This window comes from Echinops telfairi, unplaced genomic scaffold (assembly GCF_000313985.2).
Source record: "Echinops telfairi isolate 266 unplaced genomic scaffold, ASM31398v2 ScPeMD7_4;HRSCAF=17, whole genome shotgun sequence".
Lineage (NCBI taxonomy): Eukaryota > Metazoa > Chordata > Mammalia > Afrosoricida > Tenrecidae > Echinops > Echinops telfairi.
In genome coordinates this window covers 34808049-34820752 of record NW_022103900.1, presented here as the reverse complement: position 1 = coordinate 34820752, position 12704 = coordinate 34808049, and the positions used below count along the sequence as shown (strand labels likewise).

Genomic DNA, 12704 nt, shown 5'->3' with positions numbered 1-12704 from the left:
TTGATAGTTATTTTTTATTTGTTTTCCTTTTAACAGGAAAACATTTTACTAGAAAATACATTTTACTAGAAAAACTTTAATAGTCACATATGGTTAAGTAACTAAAAGCTAGTTTCTTTAAAAATAGACCAACAATTGTATTGCTGATTTAAAAAATATATTTAGGAAACCTCATATAATTTCATTTCTTTTTGATTAAGTATTTAAATTCCGGAGCAGGAGGTCTGGCTGGTGCCTTTGTCCATGAAAAACATACCCATACAGTCAAACCTGCGTGAGTAACACTTTTGTATGCTTCCTTGGTGATGAATAAATTAATTTGCATGAGTAAATTGGTAACTTTACATGAGTCCTTAAGTTGTGATCCAATAGAAGTTTGGATTGATTATAATGACTCTACTAGCTACTCTATTAATGATGTGCCTTATCAGAAATAAATATTTTCCAAAGATGTTAGTTGGTTGAATAGGAAATCCAATCACACAAAGAGAAGCTTCAGTGCCAAAACTGAGTTCCTGCATCTTGCAGAGCAGACACTTTAATGCAAAGAAACCACTTCGTTTTTTTAAATTAGACATTAGCAAATTTAGGACTCCTGACAGTGAGGAATAAATTAGAGGCAACCAGAGCAGTATATAATAGCGCCTTATATATGGCAAGTTATTACTAAAATTATACCTACCTTTAAAGCTAGCAATGTTCCATTATGCTCTTAAGAAGAATATCTTCTGTCCTAAGGACCTAATATAATCCATGAGACCTGAAGATGCTGAACACTGAGCAACAGACTGACTACATACAAAGCAATACCTTCCACTTTTTAAAAAATTTATTTATTTTTATTTTTTAACATTTTATTAGGGGCTCATACAACTGTTATCCCAATCCATACACACATCAATTGTGTAAAGCGCATTTGTACATCGTTTCTCAAAACATTTTCTCTCCATTTAAACCCCCGACATTAGGTCTTCATTTTTCCCCTCCCTCCCCGCTCCCCGCTCCCGCATGAGCCCTTGATAGTTTATAAATGGGTATTTTGTCATATCTTGCCCTGTCCGATGTCTCCCTTCATCCACTTTTTGGTTGTCTGTCCCCCAGGGAGGAGGTCACACACAGTTCCATGTAATCGGTTCCCTCTTCCCTACCCATTCTCCCTTTACCCTCCCTGTTTTGCCCCTCACACCACTGGTGCTATAGGGCTCATCTGTCCTGGATTCCCTGTATTTTCAGTTCCTATCTGTACCTTCCATTTTTATAGATTTCTCTTCATGTTGTAGAGTGAATGTAGCTGTCACTGTAATGTACCAATGCACTGACACATTTATATTTGATGAAAGAACTCATATAAATGGTCCTTACATTTTTCTCTGGTATTGAGATACTGAAATACTATCCTGGGTATGAGATGGAAAACGTAACATCACTTTTGTATTAAATTATATAATTATATGGTGAGGAGACTCTGAATAAATACTGTAAGGCATCCTGGTGGCGACATCAGGTAAATGTTGGACAGCCAACCCCAAGGTCAGCAGTTCAAACTTACCAGCTGTATTGCAGGAGGAAGATGCAGCGGTCTGTTCTAGTAAAGATTTCCAAAACTCGCTGCCATCGAGTCCATGCTGACTCCTGGAGACCCTATAGGACAGGGTAGAACTGGCCCGGTGGGTTTCCGAGATTGCAGCTCTCCTGGAACTGCTGTCGGTGGTTTCAAAGAGCTGACCTTGGGATTTGCAGCCCAATGTGTCAACCCACTCTGCCCCCAGGACTCCTTAGTAAAGATGTGCGGCCTTGAGATTCCTGCTTAGGGCTCAGAATCAACTCAGTGGCGGTGAGTATGGATAGAATAGATAGTGTAAAGGTATTTGATGCATTTTCTAAGTGGTGTGCCTTTTACAAGCTTTGACATTGAAGTGGTCATTGAAGTTGGAGTACCTCACGATTTTAGGTTCTGTATATGTAAATCCGATGAATTTAAGATAATTTCCTAACGTTCACTTAAATATATCTTAAAATTTCTTCATGCTTTTAAAAGTTTTGAAATTAGATACAACATTTTCTCTAAATAGTTTGTCTTTCTGACAATATATCCTGAAATATATTAACAGTTCATATTGAAATGTCTGAGAAAAATGATAAACCATATATTCTTTTATAATCATACCATGTATATTTTAATGTATGCCTTTTACAATGATTTCCACTGACATTTTATGTAGCATATGTTGTTCCTCCACTAGATGATATATATAAAACATTGCTTCCGTGTGATTACTCAGTAACTTGGTCACTCACCATTTCCCCTGATTTAAATTGTAACAGAGAATCTGATCTATGCTATCCACTCAGAGGGCCAGCTAGGAGCGAGGGCAGGAGGAGGAATGTTTGAGACAAAGGCTAGAAAACATGGGCCTTAGAAATTCTGTTTTGAACTGACAGCGTACAACTATTCCAATTGAGTTAACTCTCTTGATCATTTGCCTCTCGTGGATGGAGTGAAGGGATTGGTGTGTGCTCACCTGTGCCTCATTTTGTGTACTCTCCAAATGGTGCGGACCTCGTTTAAGTCATTGTGAAATTACACAGCCAGGAAAATGACTGTGTAGACAATTCAGCTTGGTTATCGGGTCAATAGACAAGCTTGGTAAATCCCTATTCCTTGGATTCTCTCTTGAACGGATCTTACGATCCTTTTGATTCTCCCATTGATCAAAGTATTGAATAAGGTGCTCTGTGCGTGTATGAGTCAATGTTAACATTCTTGAAAATGATGCATTAGCTATGACTGCATTTTGAGACTAATAAGACTCAAAAATGACTTCACTCACTAGAGGGTTCTTTAAAGGGAACTTTGGTTGGTATTATTGTTTTCTCCAACCATTTAAGCATCTTTTTATGTGATGCCAGAATGACTCAGCCCAATGCTTCCAACTTTTAACCTTAACTAGTCACGCCGTACTGTCACTGTATACTATATTTACTTGGATTTCTAACTGGGAATGGTATACAGCACATGCTTACAAGACAAAAGCCAAAACAAAACAAAACAAAAGAGGCTGTCATCAAGTGGATTCTGAATTACCATGACCCTAGAAAGCACCCTATCGAGAACCCGGTGTAGTAGAATTGTTCCTTTGGCTTTCTGAGACAGTATTGTTTTTAAATAAGAATATTGCATTTTTTAAATGCAGATAGCAGCATCTCTCTTCTGCAGAGAAGCTGGTGGGATTCAACTATTAACCTTGTAGTAAGCATCCAAGTGCTTAACCAAAAGTGTCTTCAGGGATCCTTCTTAAAAGCCAAGGATAGATTACTTATCCCTAATGGGAAAGTAAAGGCTTTGTTAAAATTTAACATTAAATTATAAAATTACAAAATTTGCATTTGGTACTGTTTTGCTCGTTTATATATCTTTATACTCCTTTGTACATTCTGCAGAAAGAGTGGAAGACAGAGAAATCAAGAGATAGAACAGGTTAAAATGCCATATTTTGTGAGAAGGGATCAATTGAATGGCTATAATGATGTTTCACAAGTAAAAATTATTTTATGGATTGGGAAGAGACTTTCATTGTAAATCATAATTTTAATAGGGGAGCAAAATGCAACCTAAACTTCAAAAGTTTCAGTATGCATAGTGATTCTGTTATGAAATATAATAAGAAGTCCCATGGTTATGAATATCTAACTTACAGGCAGCTGATATTTATATGAATTGACTCTTGCTTTGAAATAATTGATCCAATCTGTAAGAGCAGCACATTCTTTACCACAATTACCTTCACTTGGTTCACATGCAGCTTTTAAATGATTGGGACAGTTCCCAGCCTTTTCTTGCACTAAAGTTAGGGGTAAGAACCATTTACAATGGTTTCAACTTAACTTACCCATTGCACCTGGAACTACCTGTATTTCAGGTCGTACAATCAGTTGGTAACTGTTTCTGTTTAATAAGCCTGTGAGGAGGCTTCAGAAAATATGTAGAAAAATGTAATTGAGGATAAAGTTTCATACCTACAGAGCTACGGTTATACGAATGGTTAACATGCTCAATATTTTAAGTCATTTAAATTAAAAGCTTCAAACTAGAATGAAAGTGTTAGGAGGTTGCAAACATTTTGCAGCAATCTTTATGCTGAGAAAGGGTGACATCTACTGGCCAAACATGTTATCTCAACTAAATAATTTGCTGTGGCTCTGTCATTCACCCTTTAACAATTTTTAAAATACATATCCTTAAGTCATCCTTTTAGATCGTGTCTTTATATTTATAGTGCAATCTTTATATAAGAAGAGGCTTCAATGTAGTGTGAAGGCAGGATGCAGATAGGTTTACGGGACAGTAGGGGCATACCAGTTGTGGTAAAGGTCATCAAGGCTGGGGTAGAAGACAAGGAGTGAGTACTTCTGTGGGGGGAGAGTGGATCTCAGGATCCGCAACCCTGTATCCCGAGTTTTCCAGGAGTCTCTCTGTGGCACAAATGGCTAAGCCCTTGGCTCCGAACAGAAAGGCCAACAGACACGCTGTAGACAACAGGACAGCACTGGCCAGTCCTGCGCCAGCCTCACAATGTTCCTAAGTGGGAGCCCATCGCTGCAGCCTCTGTGTCAGTGCGTCTTGTCGAGAGCTTTCTTCTCTTTCTCTGCCCCTCTACTTTTGAGCATGATGCCCTCCCTTCTGCAGGGACTGGTCTCCCTCGACAGCAGGCCCAAAGTGTGTAAGAAGTCTCACCACACTCGCCTCTGTCCTTTCAAAGGAAAGGTCGGCGATTTATTGTCAAAAGGTCACTGCCGTTAAAAGTCCTTTGGAATCCACTTTTACTCCGATACACCTGGGTTTTCTGTGAATTGGAATCAACTTGACAGCAAAATGGTTTGTCGTTTTGGAAATAGCCTTTTATACAATGTTCTATTAGCACCGGTTTCTTAAAATCTGTGATTTCATTTTTTCCCCCATCGTTCTGACCGTTGTTCCAAACTAATGACCTAGGTTTTTTGTTTCCCCAAGTGCCGTCTACCAATTGTGTTGGCTAATGTTCTGTGTAAACCTGGCTAGCCATGGTTTTCACTGTTATGTGGTTGTCCACCATTTGGTGATCTGGTGTTAGGGGAATGTCCTTTGGAGTGTAGTCTGCATTTAATATGTATTATTCACATATATGAATATATGAATAATTAGGAATAATATTATTCATATATATTATTCATATATATATGAATGTTTGGGGAAATTTTTCTTGTTCTCAATTCTACATCCAACTCATCATCATCAGAACTCCAGTTCTTGGGACATGAGCAAGAAGCCTGCCAGCTGGCCAGTAGATTTGGGGATTCTCTAGCTCCCACATGAGCATGAACCAGCAGCCTGACCTGACCTTCCAGTTTTAATTTGACAGTCTCTGTAATATGGGCCAGATAAACCTCCAGCCTGATGCCGGACCCACAGATTTTGGATATGATAGCCCTTTCCCTCTCAGTCATCTACCTAATTTGTGGGGGGAGGTGGGGTAGGGTGGGGGGGAGGGAGAGAGAGAGTTAGTTCAAGGAAATGGCTCAGATGCTTATTAACCAAAACCAAACCAAACTCACTGCCACTGAGTTGACGCCCTCGCGTAGTGGCGCCCCTGTGGGTTTCTGAGACGGTTAACTGTTTATGGGAATAGAAAGTCCTGTCTTTCTCCTGCAAAGCCCCTGTTGGGTTTTGAACTGATGACTTTGTGGATTGCAGCCGAATGCATAACCATCACAGAGGCTGCCCTGGGGTCGCAGTGGTTAAGAGGTAGGTTGCTAGCCATCGGGAGTGAAGTGCAAAGAGATGCACCCAAATTATTACCACTGCTAGATCAAATCTTTATCAAGGGCCAGCCTGTGGGTGATTTCATGTTCGATACTTTTGAACAAATTTTTTTTTCAGAATGAAAAGTATAATAAAGCTAGTTGGTGGGTCCTTCTTTTTTGTAGGCAGAGTGGTGAAAAAGAAGGGGAAAGGCTGGATGCTTCAAAGTCACAGCTCAATTGACGCCTACAAGACTGCATGGTGTCACGTGTGCCCTAAAAGAGAGCTGTATTTCTCACCAAAACAGAGCAAGTCGCGCGGCAAACCAAACCAAGACTTATCCCGACACTGGCTGCATTTCACTGTCAGTTGGATTTCCAATCTTGGATGGAGCCTGAAATTAAAATGAGGGCATTGGCTGGGAAGCAATGGGATCACAGGACTTGAGACGAGGTCCCAGGGGCAGATAATCAGGAAGCTGGGTGCCTTGAAGCCCGACATGCCGTTGAATCACTCTTACCATCAGAACCAGACTCCTTCTTCTTCTTATTGTAATACTTTTCTTGGGGTCGCTTACATCTCTTATCACAATCCATACATTCCTCCAATGTGTCAAGCACGTTTGCACATAGGCCACCATCATCATTTTCAAAGCATTCTCTTCCCACTTGAGCCCCTGATATCAGCTCCCCATTTCTTCCCCCTCCCTCCCCCACCCACCCTCACGAACCCTTGATAAATTATAGATTATTTCCATATCTTACATCGTTCTCCTTCTCCCCTCACCCACTTTTCCGTTATTTGTCTCCCTGGGAGGGGGTTCTAGGTTAATCCTTGTGATCAGTTCCCTTTTTCTCCCCCCACCCTCCTCTAATCCTCCTGGTGTCTCTACTCTCCTTGTTGGCCCTGAGGAGTTTATCTATCCTGGATTCCCTGTGTTGGGGGATCTTATCTGCAGTAGTGCGCATGCTCTGGTCTAATTCGATCTGTAAGGTAGAATTGAGGTCACGATAGTGGGGTGAAGGAAGCACCAAAGAACTAAAGGAAAGTTGTGTGTTTCGCTGGTGCTATACTGCACCCTGACTGGCTCATCTCTTCCCTGTGACTCTTCTGTGAGGGGATGTCCAATTGTCTAGAGATGGGCATTGGGCCTCCACTAAATGCCAACCCCCCCCACCCAATTCAACTTGGGTATGTTTTTTATTCTGGGTTGTAGATGCCTAAAACCTGATCCCATCAATGCCTCACAATCACACAGGCTGGTGTACTTCATGCATGTGGGCTTTGTTGCATCTGAGCTAGATGGCTGCTTGTTTATCTTCAAGCCTTTAAGACCCCGACACTATATCTTTTGATAGCCAGGCACCATCAGCTTTCTTCACCACATTTGCTTATGCACCCATTTTGTCTTCAGCGACTGTGTTGGGGAAGGTGAGCATCAAAGAATGCCAGATTGTTAGAACAAAGTGTTTTGTGTTAAGGGAGTACTTGAGGCCCAATGTCCATCTGCAAACTTAATTCTTAACATATAGATATGAGTACATAGTTCTATTCCCCTCTCATTATATATATAAATATATATACACATATACATATATGTACATACATATTTACATATGTACATACCTGTATTTTGGCCTCTATAAATGCTCTTTTCCTCTTGGTTCTTTCCTCTATTTCCTTTTCACTTCCCTCTTGTCCCACCATCATGTTTGGCCTTCATTTGGGTTTAGCAATTTCTGCTGCTACATTGCCCGTGATTGAACCCCACTAGGCATCCTATGACCTTCCTTCCATTGATTTTAGTTCACTTGTTCCCTTCTCCCTGGGTTGGTCCGCCCCCTTTCCTTTCTCCTACCTTCTCTTTTCCTATATCACACCGGAACCACTGGTCCCATTCCTTTCATCTGTGAATTATTTATCCCACCTGTTTTATCTAGATAGACACGCAGATACATTAATAAGTGAAAAAAACAGGCAAAGCCAAATAAAACAACAAAGGAAGTGAAATCAACAAAACAATAACAACAACAGCAGAAACAAGAAAAAATAACAATAACCAAAAAGAAAGCCACCGACAAAAATGGGAAAGCATGTAAATAGTTCAAGGTCTGTTTGTTGGCCTTTACAAGTTGAGTCTGATGGGGTGCCACACTTTGTTTTCAAAGACGATTTCTGGTATTTCCGGGAGGGTTTCATCACTCTGCTCCCCTTGCTGCTCTTCTGCATGCTCTCATTGCCTCGCCACAGCATGATAGGGCCAGACCACGCACTATTCCCGCCCTGTGTCTCCAGTGCTGTCCCCTGCAACATCATAGTTCAGTGATGGAGGGCGTGTCTCATGGTGGGGCTAGCCCTAAGGTCCTCCCCGCGCGTTGTCTGCTCCGAGCAGGAACGTCATCCTTGGGGCTTGGTGGGCCAGGATGTCCTCTCCTCCCTCTCCATCCCTTTGTGTTTTCCTGTGTGCTCTAATCTGACACGCTTCTCTCCCCAAGCTGTAGCCCCAGTGCTGTTCTCTGAAGTACATTCTTCTGAGGGGGTCTGTGTCCACATAGTCAGGACCAGGGCTGGCCCCTCAGAGGTCTCTATTGGATCCCTGGTACATGCCGGTATGTTGTATTCATCGGGTTGAAGCCTGGTCTCTTTCTCCTGTGGAGATATAAACATTACATTACACTCCCCTTGGGAGGATTAGTGCCCTGTTCCCCCCTCCCACCTAACCATGTCTTTTTTCTTTCTTTCTTCCTCCCCTTATTTAGTTGGCTGCCGTATGTGTCCCTGGATTAGGTTTGGCCCCTGCCATAGTTGATGGACCTCACCCTAGGGATGTATGTATATGGTAGCTTTTCCCCTATGCCCGTTTTGTTGTTGTTGTTGCTGTTTTAAGCTTACCTCAGTGGACTCATGTTGTACTTATCCTTTTGTGGTTGACTTACTTCACTTAGCATGATTTCCTCCGGTTCTTCCCATGAGGCAATGTGCTTCATGCATTAATCACTGCATTTTAGGGATGCGTAGTACTCCATTGTATGTATGTACCACAGTTTTTGATGCATTCGTCTGTTGATGGAAATTTGGGTTGTTTCCAACTGCTTGCAATTGTGAATTGTGCAGCGATGAACATTGGAGCGCAGATGTCTGGCCGTAGTTTGTTTCTTGCCTCTTCTGGGTGTATGTCCAGAAGGGGGATTGCTGGGTCACATGGTAGCTCAATTTCCATCTGTTTTATATATCCCCAAATCGATTTCCACAGTCGCTGTACATACCTGCAGGTCCACCAGTAGTGGACAAGAGTTCCTCAGCCCCTCCAACACTTGTTACTTTCTGATTTTTTGAATTGGGCTATCTTTGGGCGTGTTAGGTGGTATCTCACAGTTGTTTTAATTTGCATTTATCTTATGGCCAATGACTGAGAACATTTTCTCATATGTTTATTGGCCATTTGGATTTCTGGCCCTGTTACACTTCTGTTCAGGTCCTTTGCCCACCTTCTCAGTGGGCAGTTAGTTTTTATTTTTATTGTAAGCTTACAAAGTATTGTAGATTTTAGTAATAATGCCTTTGTCTGATGTATCATTGCTAAAGATGTTTTCCCAGTCTGTGGCTCTCTTATTACTCTCTTGGTGAATTCTTTCGATGTACACAGGTGTTTTATCTTCAGTATATCTCACTTGTCAATTTGTTACTCCTCTGTATTTGTATCCTTCCCTATTTCTGATAGCCTATGTATTCCCTGTGCCAGGGTTCTCAGGTTTGTCCCAATTCTCTCATTAATGACCCTAATAGTTTGGGGCTTTATCTCAAGGGCTGTAATCCACCTTGAGACTATTCTTGTGCATGGAGTGAGGTAAGGATCTTGCTTCATTTTTCTGCAGGTAAATGCCCATTTTTGTCCAGCACCAATTTTTGAAGAGGGCATCAGCCTCCCCTTAGAGACTTTTTTGGCCTTTGTAAAAAATCAGTTGCCTATGTGTTGATATTTTTATTTGTGGGTCTTCAGCTCTTTTCCATTGGTCTGAATATCTGTCATTATACCAGTATCACACTGTTTTGACTACTGTGGCCATATAGTATGTGCTGAAGTCAGGTAGAGCAAGCCCTCCCACTTTGTCCTTCTTCTTGAGGAGTTCTCTGAGGTCACTCTTGGTTTCTTATAATAGTGTTTTATAGTTTTCCTTGAACAAATCTTTTATTTTTTTAGTCAGGTATATCCCTAGATATTTCAATTTGTGCTTGGATATTGTAAAGGGTACTACCTTTTAAATTGCCTTTGTTAAGATCTTGTCTGATGTGTATAGCAGTCTGATAGACTTCTGTTTGTTGATCTTGTATCCTGCCACTCTGCCATATTCCTCTATTGCTTCTAACACTCTACTTGTTGAGTTTGGGGATTTTCTATGTATAAAATCATATTGTCTGTGAATAATGATAGTTTCACCTCTTCTTTCCCCAGATGAAAACTTTGGTGTCTTTTCTTTGTCTTATGTTGTTAGCTAGTACCTCCAGTATGATGTTAAATAGGAGTGGGGACAAGGGACATACTTGTCTGGTCCTCTTTTTCAGTGGAATTGTTTTCATCTTTTCCCCATTGATTACCATGTTGGTGGTTGATTTTTCATACATAGCTTATATAATGTTGAGGAATTTTCCTTCTATTCTTATCTCCTTGAGTATCTTAAACAGGAATGGGTGTTTGATGTTATCAAATGCTTTTTCCGCATCTATCAATATTATCATGTGGTTCTTGTAATTTTTCCTGTCAAGATGGCAAATAATACTAATGGTCTTTCATATGTTGAACCATCCCTGCATGCCTGGTATGAATCCCACATGGTCATGGTGAATTTTTTTTACATGCTTTTGTATTCTATTGGCCAGTATTTTGTTAAGTATTTTCGCATTGATGCTCATTAAGGATATTAGTTTGTAGTTCTGAATTCTTGTGGGATCCTTGCACACTTTAGGTATCAGAGTTATACTAGCTTCATAGAGTTTTGGAGTTTTCTGTCTTTTTCTATGTTCTTGAAGAGTTCCTAATGCCAGGGGCTTAAGTGGAGAGGAAGTGTTTTGAGAATGATGAGGGCAATGAATGTACAAATGTGTTTTACACAATTGATGTATGTATGGATTGTGATAAGAGTTGTATGAGCCCCTAATAAAATGATTTAAAAAAAAAAGAGTTTGTGTAGAATTGCTATCAGTTCTTCCCTGAATGCTTGGTATAATTCTCCTGTGAAGCCATCTGGCACGGGGGATTTTTTGGTTGGTAATCCCTTGATAACCTTTTCTATTTCTTCCATTGCTATGGTCTGTTTAGGTTCTTGATGTCCATCTGAGATAGTCTATGGAGTGATTGTTTTCCAAGTATTTGTCCATGTCTTCCAAGTTGTTGAATTCATTAGAGTACAGGCCTTCATAATATTGTATAATTCTCCTTTGGATTTCATTAAGGTCCCTTGTAATGTCCCTTGTTTCATCCCTCATCTTTGCTATTGAAATTTGTTCCTTCCTTTCTTTGGTTAGGTTTTCCAACTGTTTATCAATGCTATTAATCCTTTCAAAGACTCTGTGATGTCATCTTGTACCTTTTGTGTTGGGTTTTTTCCTACCTATCTTATCAGTTTGTGTTGTGTGTGTGTGTGTGTGTGTGTGTGTGTCTCATTCTTGCCTTCTTTCCACTATTGAGCTAATGCTGTCTTGAGGGCTGTTTTTCTCTTTGTTGCCCTCTGGGTGGAGTTAGAACCAAACTTCTTATTCCCAACTGAAAGACTATTTCATCTTTATTTGCTGAACAACCTCTCCCAGTAACACCACAATGCTTTCTATCCTCATTGGATGAAATGAACCTAGCTGTATCTGAAAGCTTCTCTGAGATACTGTTCTGGAAAGGTGGCTGGAGAATATCCTGGAGCATTGCCTGAAGCAGATGCTGCATCAAATGGCATGTGGACGACCATATTTGACTTCCTTTGGCTTCCCTATTGCCACGTGGCAGATGTCAGACATGCCCCCACCCTCCGTCCTTCTGTACTTATTCTGACACCAGCTGTTTCTTGCACACCATTCTACACCTGAGATAGTTTTGATCATTCACTGCAATGGCCACCCAAACTCTCAGAAAAAACTCAACAATTATGAAAGGTTATTAAGTAAGTTAATAAGTCACTATAATTCAGGATTAGTAAAGAGTAAAAATACAGTCATTGGTTGACAACAACATCTCTCGTTAGCCAGCAGCTAAGTCTCTGTCTAGTACTCAGCCTCTCAGCCACATGATTCATTGGCTCTGCCAACATGGACCAGGAAGCCTACCTGTCTCTCTGTCTCAGTCCCATAATCTTGGGGCTATCTCTCTGTCTTCCTCATGTCCTGTAGTTTCAACCTATCTCTTTTGCTCTATTCCATAATCTCCTAACACAGTATCTGCTGTCTCAGGTCTTGGCCTCCAGAAAGTGAAATTCAATGTGCTCTTCTTTAGATGTTTCCAGGTGTGAAGATTAGGGATTAAGGCACCTAGACACTCTTGGGTAAGGGAGGAGGCATATCCCAAACTATCAATAGGGACGCAGCCTGATGACACCAGGGGTGTCATCATATAAGAGAAAGAGACCTGGCAGAGTCAATTACTCTTTGGCCCGTTGGTTTCTGCCTGAGCTGGATCTTGCATCTGGTTCCTCCATCTCATGCTGTGTAGCCTGCCAATCCCAGGAGCCGTCAGCAGACTACCAATGATGAATTCATGGATTTATAAAGAAAGTAGAAATTGGTTGGACAGCCCCAATTTTTAACAATTTTTCCCATGTCCCATGGTGTTTTTAAAAAATCCCAATTTTTGGAAAGAACGCACGACAAGCTAGGGTATATGGTTTTTGGCTACCATGTGGCTATTTTGCCAGGATATGAGTTTTATCAATGTTAAAATCTG

At 40.8% G+C, this 12704-nt stretch overlaps 1 protein-coding gene across 7 annotated transcripts in view; it reads left to right on the top strand.

Annotated features, from left to right (window-relative positions):
- The window catches only part of KYNU (kynureninase), a 149421-nt gene that overhangs the window by 69764 nt on the left and 66953 nt on the right, over nucleotides 1-12704 (top strand). For 6 of the 7 annotated variants that reach the window (XM_045299005.1, XM_004703840.2, XM_045298987.1 and 3 more), the window contains exon 10: nucleotides 201-274. In XM_045299005.1, the coding sequence (XP_045154940.1) occupies nucleotides 201-274 (74 nt within the window). Of the gene's footprint in view, nucleotides 1-200; nucleotides 279-12704 lie in introns of those variants that run through there. The other variant, XM_045299017.1, reaches the window with a different exon arrangement.